At 36.0% G+C, this 17059-nt stretch overlaps 1 protein-coding gene across 6 annotated transcripts in view; it reads left to right on the plus strand.

Annotated features, from left to right (window-relative positions):
* The window catches only part of PDE3A (phosphodiesterase 3A), a 306681-nt gene that overhangs the window by 153288 nt on the left and 136334 nt on the right, over positions 1–17059 (plus strand). Inside the window, exon 1 of one of the 6 annotated variants that reach the window (XM_063672483.1) lies at positions 1917–1939. The exons of 4 other annotated variants lie outside the window; for them this stretch is intronic. Coding sequence is in view for 1 of the 2 variants with exons in the window: in XM_054443420.2 (XP_054299395.1) it covers positions 10741–10758 (18 nt within the window). In the remaining variant the exon portion in view is untranslated. Of the gene's footprint in view, positions 1–1916; positions 1940–10679; positions 10759–17059 lie in introns of those variants that run through there. One more of the 6 variants, XM_054443420.2, reaches the window with a different exon arrangement.

Below are 17059 nucleotides of genomic sequence, written 5' to 3' on the forward strand. Positions count from 1 at the left end.
TTAAGTCTGGAAAACTTTACATGTTGGGAGTGTAATCAAGCATTTTAGCCAGTCATTTTGAAAGGTAAGTGAGTTTAAATGGATTGAATACTCAGTTGTGAATTAGTGATACTGAACATGTACACTCTCTTATCAATGTGTTTCATAGTGATTGGTAATGCCCAGATTTCCAATTTGATACGCAGTCCATTTTAAAAAGATATATGTGTGTATTTATACTATGCTTTGTAGTTTTGAAGTTTTGAGATAAATTATTTAGAATCAAATGCTCATGGAAATGTCTGTTATATTAAAATAGGTTTATTTCAAGATTATGAATTCATTTGTTCAACGAAAGTTATTGAGCGTCTATTGTGCCGAACCCTCATTAACCTCGATAGGGAAGGTACTAGGTTCAAGAGGCTGAAGAAGAGACCCAGAGCCAACAAAGGCGACATGGAGTTTCATTAGGAGCTTACATACAGAGGAGAGAGTCAGTGGCAGTGGGCTGGACAGGAGAACCAACTTACCTACAGAAATGGTCCAGTGGCGGCAGGCTGGGCAGGAAAACCGCAACCACTTGCAAACAGCATGCAGTTTATATAGCATTTTCACTTAACACTGTCTCCTTTATGATCTCCACCTGGCAACCTTCATTAACCCAAAACTCAGGGCCTCATTCCTCTGTATGGCCCATGTTCCATGGGATGGGATGGGGATTTCAGATGTTCCTCATAGACAAAGAACAAATCTTCAGGTTGGCCACTCCCAGATTCCCTAGCTTGGGACACACTTTCAGGTGTGTCTACTGTACAGGGTCATTCTAAAGGTTTGCTTAAGTTTACCCTACAGCATCATTCACGTCTGCTCTCTTATGTGCTTGCGATACAGTGACCATCAACACAAGGGCCCGGCTCTCCAGGAACTTACACTCTGTAGAGCAGTGTTTTTCAAAGTGTGGTTCCCAGATCATTAGGATCAGTGTGCTGGGGATTATTAGAAATGCAATTTCTCAAGGCCCCAGCCTAGACCTACTGAATCTGAAACTCTGAGAGTAGGGTTCAGCAATTTGTCTTTTAACAGGCCCTTCAGGTGATTGTGAGAGTTTGAGAACTACTGCAAAAGACAGATAATTAACGGATGATTATTAAGTATGCCAGGAAAGGCTGAGTTTTATAAAGAAAATAAAACAGGGAAAGAAGATAGTGTAAAAGTGTGTGGCTTTTGGGGTGTTGTCTTTGTTTGAGCACTTAAATGATGTGAGAATATCTGGGAGGAAAGCTTTGCGGTTATCTAGGTTAGAGATTTTAGTGAGTTGAGGCACGGTTGGAATTGTGATGTCTGTAGAAGGGCTGAACCTCCAGAAATTGCTGTTGAATACATTGGAAATGTGATGTGAGAGGGCAGGATGATCCTAAGGTTGTTGATGGTACCTACTGTTCTCTGATGTTACCTCATAGTAAGATTGGAGACAATGAAATGGGGTGGGGCAGGGAAAAGCAGACTTTGGGGGAAGAATAACACATTTGATTTTAGAAAAGTTGTTTCAAAAGCTCATTAGCCATGTATGAAGCAATATTTGTGAGTGTGCCATTTATGGGGAAGGTTGGCACTGGGAATATTAACTGAGGGGTTGTGGTCATGTAAATGGTATTTTAAAAAACTAGTTAGTCTGAGATCACCAAGGGAATGAATGCACATGGAGAAGGTCTAAATACCAAGTCCTGGGGTGTACCTGGGGGGTGGGGTGGGTGGCATTAGGCTAAAGATAGTGAAAATTTTAATGAATGATAAATAATATTTTCCTATGTTAATCTTGAGATTGACGTGTTGAAGTGGCAGCATCCTAGCCCAATCCCAAGTTTAATGCCTTCCTTGAAGTTGCCATGTTTCTGTTTCGGAGTCCTTGGTGCCACAGGTCCCTCTTGACTTTCACAGGCCAGAGCTTCTTGCCATACAGGTAAGTGTTCTCACCTCCCAGTTTATGGGATCCAGACTCATCAGCTGCCTGCTGTAGGTTCTCCTTGAAACTTGGAGAATATGCAGAGAGCATACACAATTCTGCTTAGAGGAGGAGCGCTCTCCTTTTCCTCTTGTCTCAGTTGCGATCTTGTCTTCTTTCTCTAATTTCCTTTTCCTCTATTGAACTTTCAACAGGAAAATTCTTTGGTCTACAGGGCCAAAAGAATAATTGTCTTTCTTTTTAAGTTAATAGTACTTAGATCATTTTGACAGTTGGCTTATTTATTACCACTTATACAGAGGCATTTCTTAATGTTGAATTCAGATGTTGATTTTTAGTGTCCTAGACCTTGATATTTTCTGATTTGAATACCCTGAGCTATTCACCAAAGCAACAATGAAATTTATGATTTCTAACTGGGCATGTGATTCTTGGGATTTCTTTCAGAAAACAATACTTCCCTGATGTAGGAATGCATCACTTAAAGTAAAAAATGTTTTTAAAATTTGAATTATAGAAGAGAATAATCAGTGGATGATTCACTTCGTAGAAAAGTTCTTTGCTTTAAAATGACTCATCAAGTGCTACTGGGAACATTTAAAATGTTATTTCAATTGCACATACTCTTTAGGAAGATACAAGTTTATTACTTTACATGTGTGTATCACTGATAAAAGCTATTTTCACATATTTAACAAAAATTTAAAGGGAGGAGTGGTTAAATGACTGTCTAAGGACTCATACCTCTTTAGTGGGCAACCAAGTCTTGAACCCTAGTTACCAGTTGTCGTGCTTACTTGTAGAACTACCATCACGGCCCCAGGGGAGCAGCTTAAGAAAGGCATAGGAGGAACAAAATAGAAGCACTCTATAGAATAAGTCTTCAGCTGTACTCCTGATTTAACAAATTCTGGTATTACCCACTGTGTTTAGGTTTCAGTGACAAGTTTTCTTAGCAGTTGTGGCTTCATTTAGCTCTTCACATCCTTCGAATTCTAAAACTGCAAGGTATTGTAATGATAATCTGTCCCATTTCCTTGTTTTTGAATGAGAAAACCACAGCCTAGAGTAGCCATTACTTGCCAAAGCTTTTTTTCTTAGAAGAGAGGGGGCATCTTCAGTTGTCTTCTACAATGTGACAAAATTTTGCCAAGATCATGGTGTGTGCTCACTAAAAGATGATGAAGTTTATTGCCTAAATCTCAAATTCAGTCAAGATGCTACTTAGGCCAGCTTTTAAAATTTGTATAATAGCTAGTTTTTTATTTAAATTTTTAAATTGTGAAATAGATCACACATTAAAGAGCATATATAACATATATAGTATTACATGTGCATATCATTTAAAAATATTTTATATATAGCTATATATCTTATGTATGTTATTTTTACCATAAGAATAATAATAACATAAAATGAACCCACAGGCATCAACCATTGAGTCTAAGAAGTAACCATTCCACAATCTTGGAAAGCCCCTGTGGGTCCCTAATCTGTCTCACGCCATTCCTTGCCCTCAGAGGTAACCTCTGTGCACTACACTCTTGTGGTTAGAAGATGGAGCTAGGCTGGGCTCGGTGGCTCACGCCTGTAATCCCAGCACTTTGTGAGGCTGAGGCGGGTGGATCACTTGAGGTTGGTAGTTCGAGACCAGCCTGACCAACATGGAGAAACCCCATCTCTGCTAAAAATACAAAAAGTTAGCCAGACGTGATGGTGCATGCCTGTAATCTCAGCTACTCGGGAGGCTGAGGCAGGAGAATCGCTTGAACCCAGGAGGCGGAGATTGTGGTGAGCCGAGATCCACCATTGCACTCCAGCTTGGGCAACAAGAGTGAAATTCCGTCTCAAACAAAAAAGAAGATGGAGCTACATTACTGCTCTGGAGCCTTTGGCAAGTTATTATTCTCCCTATGCCTCAGTTTCCTCATCTGCATAAAAGGAATAGTAATATATGTGTTGTGAGGACTGAATGAGGTCACCCAGGAAGTGTGCTTAGAAAAATATGTTGTGTAGTCATCATCGTTTACTATTCTTGTTGCTATCATCATGTTCAGTTTTACATTTGAAGGACTTCTAATGTTGCCAACAAGATGGAGTTTGAGGGACTAAAATTGATTTTAAGAATAATAATGTTATTGTTCCTTTTTCAAATCTTTTAACATGGAAACATTCTGATTTGGTGGGGGGGGCGCTTTTGACGTCATCTGTTTCACTTTATCACTGTGTACTTTAAAAATATCTTCAAGGTGCTTTCATTGAAGCAACAAGAAAATTGTTTTGAACAAAGACCCTTTAGTGTCAGTCACTATTTCAGAATATAACACCAGTCATTGTTTATATGATTTATTCTTAATAGGATTTTGATATTCTGCTGTGTAACATTGCTGCTGACTGAATGTCTTTGAAGACAGTAAAATTTGACTGACTACAAAATATTGCTTCGTTTTTGGGGGGTTTAGTCTGTTTGGTAAGGTTACTAAAGAGTACTTCTAAAAGTATGAGAGGATAAAGGATTGAGATATAAGAGAAAAGTTGACAAAATCAGAAAACTGTGAAATGAGGTAATGAGTAACCAGAACTTGCTATCTTATCAGTACTGAGAACTGCGGAAAAATTTCTTACTTGGAGATTTGTGCTTTTCTTTGAGTATTCATAAATAAGAGTGAAAAACAATAATCACTTTTCTCAGTAAAAGAAAACCTTATACTTGAGGACTTTTGTTTCAAAGTTGGTAAGGCTTTGGATACTAATGTAAAATTCACCAGTAAGGTGAAGCACAAGCCACTTGTGCTTCTGAATTCATATGAAGATTATTTTTGGAGACCTCTGTGGTGACACGGACATCACACTTGAGGGGTGAGACATATCTTCACCTTCTTTACACATTGGCTCACCTTCTATTTAGTTGACACTATTGTTCCTCAATAAAATTATTTTTCTCTCTTGATATTATTTTCAAGTTGACTTCTAGTCAGCAACTCTGTAAGTATCTTTTTATTGGCTTTTAGATTCTGTATTTTAAATGAGCCAGCAATATTTCAATTTCATTGAGATTGCATTATATCATTTTGAAAGCTTATTTGCCTGTGATTAAATTTTTGAACGTCTGGGATCTAAAAACTCACTTGAAAATCATTTTTTAAATCAAATTTTTTTAAAAAAGTGTTACAATTATAGCAAGTCATCATGGAAAAATAAAGTAATATGGGTATGTATAATATGCCTTCTAAACCTCTAAGCATCTGGAAGCAGAGATTCATGTTCTGTGAATGACCTACAAATCTACTTAATGAGTTCATAGCAAGGCATATGGTATTTGGGATAGGAAAGACTCAGTAAAAGCTGTCTTCCATTCAGTTTTTGAAAAGTGAATGGATGCCAGTTTATGTTATTTCCTATAGTGCCTATCTTAAACTGGTTTTTTTTTTTTACTTGCTGAATCTTATTTCGTGTCAACATGAGTTTGTATTGGTAATATAGTGTTTGTAATTGATGATGTAACCAACTCCTTTATTGAAGTAAGCTATGAAGCTAATAAAACATCTTCATGTTTTAAGGCCATTAGGAGATATTTTTTTCCATGTGTGTGTGAGTGTGTGTGTGTGTGTGTGTGTTTGAGACCAAGTCTCACTCTTGTCCCCCAGGCTGGAGTGCAGTGGCGCGATCTCGGCTCACTGCAACCTCCGCCTCCCAGGTTCAAGCAATTCTTCTGCCTAGCCTCCCGAGTAGCTAGGATTACAGGCGCCTGCCACCATGCCAGGCTAATTTTTGTATTTTTAGTAAAGAGGGGGTTTCACCATGTTGGCCAGGCTGGTCTCAAACTCCTGAGCTCAGGTGATCCGCCTGCCTCGGCCTCCCAAAGGGCTGGGATTACAGGGGTGAGCCACTGCGCCCGGCCGTGTTTTTTGTTTTGTTTTTGTTTGTTTGTTTTTTTTAACATGATGAATACTACAACAGAAACATAATTAAATAGCTTCCAAACATTTGAGAAGATGAATGGATCACTCGTTTCTAAATAGATAGCCAGGAGAGTTAGTTAAGTATTTCTGATCTTATAGTGAATGATAATGTTTGTACAACCTAATAGCTGCCCCTTTTCCTTTCTTTTTCTTCTCTAATAATAATAACAAAAACACTGTTTCTGGCATTCAATGAGTGCCAGATAAATAGAAAGGCTATGAGCTTGATGCACAGTTTCTTTTCTTTTTCCTCGGTCCTCTTTCCTCCCAACCTACATTTCTTGGCATCTTTCCGCTGCCTGTTTGTTAGAGTTCTGACTCTGACGTAAAGGACTCACAGTGAGTGACCCCCGTGGCAAACCTGTAAAACATTATACAACATGAATAAGAACTTTCTTATTAGATCTGCAGCTGGCTGAGTACAGACATATGGCAGCAAGGATGTTTTGGAAGAAAGGCATTACTTGACAAAGAACCCAGTCTCTTGAATAAAGGTTTATACTGGCATTCTTTGATGTTTATAATACCCGATGCCAGGGGCAAAACTTTTTTGCCCCCAGTATATTGTTATTTTACTGTTTAAACCCCATCATTTTATATGTTGTGGTGGCTAAAATGTAGAAGCAGACATTTTATGTGTGTCTGTATAACTTTAAAAGGAAAAAAAAAAGCAAAACTCACAAAACTTTCTCAGGCTCTGTCTACCCGGCTGTAAGTGTTCGATTTTCTGAGGCTCAGACTCAGATTGAAAGTGAGGGAGTTTGTAAGAATGGGCCCAGTCCTTTTGAGCAGGTTTTAAAAGGATGATTAAAGGGTACATAGGCTTTGTAATGCCCTGACAACTTTAATTGTTTCTTTTGGTGGTTGTCCTTTTTATCGTGAGTAGTTGTTCTCAGTTGCTAAAAATTTAGGCTGGGAATAATTTCCAGCCTAGGAGGTTGTCACACTGATTTGCATTTGGTTTGTTATTTCTTAGTCTTTTCAGTGCAGCCCTGCTTTCATCTTACTCCCTTTCTCAAACCCCAGCTACTGGTATTATGTACATGGTTGCGTTTTGTGATCTGTGCTAGCACACTGGTGTTGAATAATATATTGTGAAATATTCTGATGGTGGCAGTTCGGTAGTTGCCCCAGGAGGAATGATGACACTTTGAATCAGAGACACAGGAACGGAGAAGTTAAACCTAGTGGAGAGCCAAGGTAAATGAATGAAAGCTTCTGCCTCCACAAGGACTATCTAAGTCCTTTCAGCATGGTTCTTTGCAACCTTGATTATGTTTATAATGTTCAGAATCTTTGATGAGGCCATTGTCTTCCTAGTACTTACTGCATCTACAATAATTTAGTAATAAGATATTGATAAATAAGGTATGCCCATTGGACATGCCTGATGGGATTTTAATTAACATCTGCCTTTGACAACTGAAACAACTGAAGGGAGGGAGAGGTACGTGAACTTTCTAGAGCACATATTATGACAGAGGCTAGAAGTATAACATCTAGCAAATAGGTACTTGATGACATTTTTATGAATACTATGATTTATCAAAATGAGTATATCCTGAGAAGTATATATTTATAGATGAAACAAAGTATTTACAGAGAATAGACTCTAGTTTAGAGAAACTGAAAAGCATTAGTAAAAGTGTTAATAAGAATAATATTTTAAGTACTATGAGGGACTTTTTTCCTGGTTTTTAGGTTTTCATGTTAAAAATTAATGAGCAGGACAGATATGTTTGTCTTGTTGATTTTATCTCTATAATAGGAATTCAATTTTTAAATATGTTCTAGAATCATGAAAGTCATGGCTAGAAAGGTCTTGGAGATTATCTAATTGAGGAGTCCCAAATCTCTAAATAAAATCTACCAGAAGAATCATAGGTCAATTACTACATGTATAATTGTTCCAAGTAGGTTCTTCCAGAAAGTGCAGAAGGCAGCACAGTTCTTACCAAGTTCTTTCATTCAGCAAGTGCTATCAATACCACTTACCAAGCATATATTTTACTTGGAGAAAATGAAAATTGCTCCATCCATAATTGGTTGAGAGCCCCTTTAGGTATAATAATAATCTTCCCTATTATGTAGTTGAGAAAACTGAGACCCATATACTAAGAGTTGAATTGTGTTTTCCCCAAAAGATATGTTGATATCCTAACCCCTAACACCTCAAAATGTTACCTTATTTGGAAATAGGGTCTTTGCAGAGGTAACCAAGTTAAAATGAGGTCATTATGGTGGGCCCTAATTCAACATGACTGGTATCATTATGAAAAAGGGAAATTTGGACACAGACACCCCTTGAGGGCAGATGGCCATCTGAAGACAGAGAATTCTAATGATGCATCTACAAGCCAAGGAACCCCAAGAATTGCCAGCAAACCAACCAGAAGCCAGGGAGAGGCAAGGATTCTTCTCTTACAGATGTGAGAGAGCATAGCCCTGTTGACATCTAGATTTCAGACTTCCAGCCTCTAGAACTGTGAAATAATAAATTACTGTTGTTCTAAACCACTGAATTTGTTTACCTAGTTATGACAGCTCTAGCAAACTAATACATCATAGATATTACTAGTCATGATCTCCTGGAGAAGTAATTAGCAAGGTAGTCAAGTCTGGAACCCAATTTAATTCCCAGGTTCAGTGCTCAATGCCTGTCTCTAGAAATAAAACTTTTTAATTTCTTTTGCTGTAAAGATAAATGCACCATAATTCACAAATTGTTATGAGGACTGTTTTTCTATTGTCCATTTTTTTGTTATCTTTGTACTGAATTATTTCATTTATAACACAATCTTGAAGTCTGATAATTTCAGGTACAGACTTCATTTATTAAAATAAAAACTCAAACTTGAGGAGACAAAAGTTATTCGGTCATTTCTTTCACTTCCCACAGTTGGTTAATGAAATCTGGAGAATAATATAATTGTTATATATTTTTCTTTGCTTAGTGTAAACACTCAAACTATAGGTTATAGTTTATAACACTCAAATTATAACTTATAAGCTGTACCGTAATTCATAGTAGTCAATGAATTAGTCAGCTAAACTTGAACATATTACTACATCTTATGGGCATACCCAACTCCAGATAGTAGAAATAAGACTCAGAGTATACATTTCGTGAGATAAATCTAATGTGATAATAGATTCAAGTATTTTTCAAGAATTGACTATGAGTCTATGAATATATATTAACGACTATACAATACTTTTTTTTTTTTTTTTTAAGAGATGAGGTCTCACTGTGTAGGTCAGGCTGGACTCTAGCTCCTGAGCTCAAATGATTTTCCCACTCTTAGCTCAGCTACACTCTGCTTAGCTGGAACTATAGGTGTATGCCATCACGCCTAGCTTAAAATATATTTTATTAAGAACTGGCGCTATGGAAAAGTATTGCTTAAACAATTTCCCCCTTTTCAAGCTAAAATTAATTAGTAATTTAAAAAGAGACATGTGCATCAACAAATTAAACAATGGAACAAGGATCATTCAAGTCCTCCTATAGGCCTCTCGATCTGTACATTAATTGGAATCATGGTCTGTTCTTTTTGTAGAAATTAATCATGTTTTTAAATACCTCCATGCAGTGTAAGTTTTGACTGTTTAATTAAAACTTTATAGTAAGCTCAAACTGGGATCCTGAAAATGAAAAGATATTTTTTGTTATCTGGTTCAGGTTTTTGTTAGGATAAGCACTCTTCCTTATGATAATCCAGAGGTCTGCTCCTTTGAAATGTCACCCCAAAGTAGGTTGCTTGAAGCTCCTGGAGGCTAAGAGGGTTCCCCCTATCAGGACATAGTTATGATACCTACACAGCTCCCCTCTTAGCATCATCCCTCTTAGAAGAGTTTCTATTTATCTTCATATTCTGAGACAAAATTGTTCCATTTATTCTACTAACCTCAGCAAAAGCTGGTTATGTTAAAAACAAACCAAAAAACCTAACTGCATCTAGGTAAACACTTTCCCATATTTGTTCTTGCAGGATGGCTGATAAGGCATTATAAGCAGTGATCCCTTTATTCCATCATTACAGGAAAAAATAATGTTTATTTGATGTGAAGGGGAAAAATTAAAATTAAAGATAATTCTATACTTTGGATACTTGACCATATTAAATTTACAAAATGTATAGTTAAGTTTTAAAATCACAATATAAGTAGATTTCTTCTACTCACAATCATTATATTAGATAAGAAGGTACTCCTTTTGATCTCTCGTTTGCTCCATCATGAAATCCTTACTAGATGGGTAAGACGGTTGTTGTGATAAGACAGTAGTAGCCTATCCTGTCTTATACGTTTCTGTGAAGCCCAGAGAGGTGACATGAATTTCTGAAGGTTGCAGAACTGAGACTTAAAACTTAGTGTGAAATTTATTCCGTTGGAAAAAAAATTGCACTGTAACTATTTCTTTGAACTTTGGGAAGTATATCCTTATTAGAGAATTACAGTGTCAAGATATTGGGCTATCATTAAACAAATGATACCACTATTTTGACAAGAGTGGTACTTTCCAAAATACCTAAGAAGTTAATTGGAGACTTGGAATTATCAGAGGATTTATTTTATGTTGAAAATTCTGACGGATTTTTAAATTGTTTATTCCATCTCTTAAACTTCTATTTGTTATTTAATTTTAGGAACTTTGAAATAAAAGTCTTTTTTATATATCTTATGTCCTGTGTGCAAGTCTGATGGATAGATCTATACCTTGAAGTTCCAACTTCTGCCCTCAGAGATGAAAGTGACAAACAGCAAAATATGGAGCAGATACATTGAAAACTTTAAGAAACTTAATTTTTATTTAGTTTGTGCTTATTTACTAATATGTTCTCTGAATGCAAAGTAAGTATACCGGTAGAGTCATCTTTATGAAAAGCTATATAAAGAGCTATAAATAAAAGTGATAGATACATAAGACAAAAAAAGGCACACTGACAAAATCTGTGGTAAGAAATATAATAATTTAGATTCTAGGCATTTGTCTTATTTAACATGGAGTAATTTGTGGATATATATATACTGTGTGGGTATTTGAAATTTATGTAGTTATTTTAAATCATGTAATTTATTTATGTAATTATTTTATATTTACATTAACTTATGTAATGATTTTAAATTTATTAAGCTGATGATTATGTTATATGGAACTTAAAGGTATAAATATACCCATTTATGGTATATGGAACTTAAAGATATAAATCTATCCATTTACCAATCAGTCTGAGAGATTCTTTGGTTTCTTACAAATACAGATTGGCAACACTGATGTGGTTAAACATGACAGGCAAATAACTACCATTCAATGTGAATATTAGTAATACTGACAAGAGAAATAACATTTGGGTTGAATAGATACATTTATGTCAGGTTTTTGTGTATTAGTTTCTCTTTATTGAAAGTTAGTCAACACAGTCAACAAGAATATATTAAGTGTCCCATGCTATATTGAGATAACTTTCAAACATAATATAATTATGGTAGTAACAATAATTTGGAACTTCAACCATACTACTTGACATTGTAGCATTTGTGTAATTAATTAGTTAACTAACTTGTAGGTGCCAGGCACAGCTAAGTGACTGTAGGTGCCAGGCACAGCTAGGCCTTGCCATTAAGGACTTTGCATTTTTTTCAAGATAGTTATTTATAGTACAGTATGAAAAGTACACAAATTGTGAGCAGTATTTTCCTTTTTTCATGGCTTCCCTTATTCAACTTCTTTAAGTAAATAAAATTCCACCTCAGAAGTGGTTATCCATCTTCCCCATCTTCTCCATTCCTATTGTCTGTGCCTTGACTCAAGACCTCCTTATGTCTTGCCTGGATTATAGAACTGTTTCATAACAGGTCTTTCTGCTTGGAGTCACCCACCTTCACTTGACCGCAATCTGTGATACCCAGTTTCTTTTTTTTTTTTTTCGAGACGGGATCTCGCTCTGTGGCCCAGGCTGGAGTGCAGTGGCGCGATCTCAGCTCACTGCAAGCTCCGCCTCCTGGGTTCATGCCATTCTCCTGCCTCAGCCTCCCGAGTAGCTGGGACTATAGGTGCCACCACCACACCCAGCTAATTTTTTGTATTTTTAGTAGAGATGGAGTTTCACCGTGTTAGCCAGGATGGTCTCGATCTCCTGACCTCGTGATCCGCCCCCCATTGGCCTCCCAAAGTGCTGGGGTTACAAGCGTGAGCCACCGCACCCGGCCCCCACTTTCTTTTTTTTTTTTTTTTTCTTGTCCCACATTCTCTTTCTTTTTTTTTCATTATTATTATTATTATTATTATTATTATTATTATTATTATACTTTAGGCTCTATGGTACATGTGCGCAACGTGCAGGTAAGTTACATATGTATACATGTGCCATGCTGGTGCGCTGCACCCACCAACTCGTCATCTAGCATTAGGTATATCTCCCAATGCTATCCCTCCCCCCTCCCCCCACCCCACAACAGTCCCCGAAGTGTGATGTTCCCCTTCCTGTGACCATGTGTTCTCATTGTTCAATTCCCACCTATGAGTGAGAATATGCGGTGTTTGGTTTTTTGTCCTTGCGATAGTTTACTGAGAATGATGATTTCCAATTTCATCCATGTCCCTACAAAGGACATGAACTCATCATTTTTTATGGCTGCATAGTATTCCATGGTGTATATGTGCCACATTTTCTTAATCCAGTCTATCATTGTTGGACATTTGGCCCCCACTTTCTTACACTGTATCTTTCTAAAGAATAAATCTGAACAAAGTAGTGATTATTTTAAACCAATAGTATACATTTACTAAATTCTTAGCCTGCCTTTCAAAATTACATTCAGATTTTCCCACCATTTTTTTTTTTAGTGCATCTTAAGTACAGGTCATCTGTGCACCCGTCTTTTTTCTGAGCAAATCACCTGTGTACTTTCACATTCTTAGCATCTGCCAGGGGTGTTCCATATACCTGGCATGATCCTCCAGCCCCCACCACTGGACCTACTTTATTTCTTCCTGATAAAACCCTTTTCAACCTTCAAGCCACACGTTATGCGGCCTTTCCTGGTACTGAGAAACAGATACTTTAAGGGTTATGATATTTATTATATTGTAATTATTTACATGTTTTGTTTCCTTCTAGAGAATGAGAGTTCCTCCAAGGTGGAGACTCATTCAGCTTTTTGTCTCTCTTACATAACCTGTGCCTGGCAGGTTGTAGGTACCCAGTGATTATTCAATTAGTTAACATACGCCATATGGATTTGCTTGTCAGAGCATGAGTATCTATGGCTTTCTGAAGGCCTTCAACCTTTGCTTGTGCTACTTTCTCTATTTTGGTCCTCTTCAATAGGTGAGGTGATTATGATCTACCTCTAATGGGTCACAATGACCCCAAAGGCAAAGCAATATATTGATCTCCCTTAAAAGGATGTATGCCACGAAATAAGTGTTTTTATCTTCTCATCCATATTCACATTTATACTTTAAGTGCAATGTCCTGAGTGAGACAAACCTTCACACTAATCTGTGTAATTAAAAATATTGAAATCTCAGTGCTTGGCAACCACTCTAGACCTTTGGACACATTTTCTGGCACTGTTAAGGGGGCTCAGGCTGCAATTGAGATGTAAATTACCTTTTTAAAGGAATCATATTCTTCCCCTTTGAAATGTCTGTCCTTTATCTCCCTTTGATGGATTTTCTAATTTATTAGGCTTTGCTTTTTTTGGGAGATAAATTATACCTGTTGACACAGTTGCATCCTCATGCAAAAACAAAGATGATACCATGAATATTTTATGGCTTAATCATTAAATGTGAAAGGGTGAAATGCTTGTATTGCAATTGAAATGTATCTTGAATTGACCAGGTCTTTCTCTGTGGGAATAAAAAGAGAATAGGTATGAACTTTAATAAAAAATGGTGTTTAACTCTACATTTAGCAGAGGTCTTCTAAGTAATTTTGCCATCAGTTTTCTTCCCACAAGTTCTCCCATTACATAAATAATCTGCTATTATGTTGATAGACTTGGCTTTCTGAAATACAGACATGTTCATATAATTCATACTTTAAAGTGTCTGATGTCTCCTCTTGCCTTTAAAGTATACCCTGAACTCTTAAACTTTATGTATAAGGTTCCATATGTCTTGACCCCAATCTACCTAGGATTTCTCCTCATCCCTGGTAATCTGTACATACCTTAAAACCCAACTCAAACATTACATGCTTTCTTTAGCTCAGTTTTCACTGATGCCTTAGCCTTTTAGGGAAGAATTCATTGTTTCCATATTTGTGAATTATAGCACCTACCCATTCATGTGTGGAGGAATAAAATGTAGAGAGTAAGAGCTAGTGTTTCAACAGTAGACCTTCTATGCTGTTTGCATTCTGCCTGTGGGACCTGGAGAGGATTCCACAGAGTAAAAGCTCTGCTCTCTATGTGTCCCAGTTCTATCATTTATGAGAGAGGGGAAATAATACTGCTCCAGCAGGTTATTTTGAGGATTTTTAAAATAATGCGTAAACAATACTTAGTACATGCCTGGTACACAGTAAGGACTCAACCACTAATAAAAAAAATGTTTTGTGTGCTTACGTTTTGTTTTAATATGCTTACATATTTTTCTTCCCTATTAAAATGAGATGGCCAGAATTCTGTCTTTGTTGTACAGGCAGCATCTGACAGCTCTCAGCATATAATATTGGATTATGTGATTATTAATATATGTAAAGGGTCACATATTGGTCAAAACATTAATTATTTGGAGAATTATTCAATTAATAAAATATGTTTTATACATATTAATGCTGAAATCTCTGCTCAAGTGTTTTAAGAGGGGATTTACTCACAGGAAAAAAAAGGAAAATGAAAGCTACTAGGTGAACTATAGTTTAAAATAACAAATCCAAAAATGTTAGATATTGCATCTCTTCAGTAGAGTGTTATGCCTGGAGCCAATTTTGAAATAAAAACAGTGTAAGTACTTACAAAATCTCCATTTGGTTCAGACTCTGCAGGTGGAACTAATGTAAGTGGAAAGATTCCTAAATAATTCCAAAGTCACTACGAATAGGAATAATGATCATCATACATATACTTATCACTTCTATTAGAAATAAGCCATGCTTATACATATTGTTTAATACAGCCAAAATATCTTACACATAAAGAAGTTAGTTACAATTCCCTACTCTATTCCTCAATATTTTTAACAGTGCTTCTCAAATTTAAATAGGGATGACAAGACCGATGTTTATCAGGTTTTCCTCAAGGAGATCCTTTACTGTGAGGTGTGTGTGTGTGTGTGCATAGAGGTATTATTGAAATATGATTCACATACCATGTGATTTATCCACTTAAAGTATACAATTCATTGTTTTTTAGTATATTCACAAAGTTACGGAGCTATCACCACTAATCCAGAACATTTTCATCATGCCCCCTAAAAAACCTATGCCTGTTAACAGCCACTTCTCATTCTCACCTGCCTCTCTACTACTTCCAGGCTTAATCAATGACTAATCTATTTTCTGTCTTTATAGATTTGCCTATTCCAGACTTTTCTTATAAAAGTAATCAAAATATTTGCAGTCTTTTGTAGTTACCATCTTTCACTTAGCATAATGTTTTGAAGGTTTATCCGTGGTGTAGCATGTATCAGTACTACTTCATTTCTTTTTGTTGCCACATAATATTCCATTGTATGGATATACCATTTTTGTTTATCCATTGATTAGTTAGTAGACATTTTAGTTGTTTTTGCTTTTTGGCTATTATGAATAATGCTGCTATGAACATTTGTGTTCAAATTTTTGTGTGGATATTTGTTTTCATTTCTCTTGAATATACATCTAGAACTGAAATTGCTGGATCATATGGTAAATCCTTGTTTAAAGGTTTGAGAAACTGTCAAATGGTTTTCCAAAGTGACTGCATCACTTTGCATTTCCACTAGCAAATTATAAAGGTCCTCATTTCTCCACATCCTCAACAACACTTGTTATTTTCTATGTGTGTGTTTTAAAAATGGTTTTTATAGCCATACTAATGGGTATAAGATGGTATCTCACTGTGGTCTTGATTTGCATGTCCACAGTAGCTAATGTTGAGCATCTTCTGATGTACTTGATGGCCATTTGTATGTCTTCTTTGGAGAAATGTCTGTTTAATCCTGTGCCCATTTTTCAATTAGATTATTTTCTTTTCATTATTGAAGTTTAAGAGTTCTGTATTTCATATACAAGTTTTCTGGTATAAGTCTCATATCAGATTTATGATTTGAAAATATTTTCTCTCAGTCCCTCTATTGTCTTTTCATTTTCTTAATGCCATTGTTGTGTATGCTTATTTGTAAAACAAAATCAGATGACAGATTATTCTAAAGGCTAGATTTTAAGGTTGATATTTATTTTCATGATGCATCTACTATTATTTATTTTTGTATTATTTTCTGAAATTATTAGTTTTTTAATTACAGCTATAACATTTTGAACAATAAAATTCTTAATTTTAGTGTTTTCCAAACCGTGCTCTGTGGTACACAAGATGCTCCATGACTAAGGTAGATTGAGAGATGTTATTTGCTTTATTTCTTACTCTGAGCACACAATATTAAAGGCCATATGATATTCTATATTAAAAATAACATGTCTAGCCCAGCATTTCCAAAAGCTGTTTTAATCTTTTTCGCTGAAACAGCTGTTAAACCCAAGTTCTATAACATATACTTCAGAAATATTGTTTTAATCTATTCTCTAAACTAGTTTTACCTTGCTTGGAGGACTATGTGCTTTTGTTCTTTTTTTTTTTAAAAAAAAAAAAAACTTGTGAGGGTCTTTTTAAAATTCTATAGTCAGATCTATGGCAACAAAAGAGACTGAGACATCCACAAGTTATTTCTACCATGTTTGTTTAACTCAGGAGATTGAATTTGATGTGTTATGTACATAGTAAGAATCAAACGCATAATAGAAATTTGGTCTTCTCTACCAATCAGATAGAAAGATATGCTTTTATTTCAGAGAAAATTCAAAGTCAGCTAAAGTGTGTAGGTCTGTTTCTTTTCAATTTCCAGGGCCTTTTCCAGTATGTATTTGCTGCCTACCATTATTGCTACTATTCCATAAAAAATCGCACTCTGTGTGTGTGTTAGATTTGTATATGTCTGCTC

This window comes from Pongo pygmaeus, chromosome 10, assembly GCF_028885625.2.
Source record: "Pongo pygmaeus isolate AG05252 chromosome 10, NHGRI_mPonPyg2-v2.0_pri, whole genome shotgun sequence".
In the NCBI taxonomy this organism is placed as follows: Eukaryota; Metazoa; Chordata; class Mammalia; order Primates; family Hominidae; genus Pongo; species Pongo pygmaeus.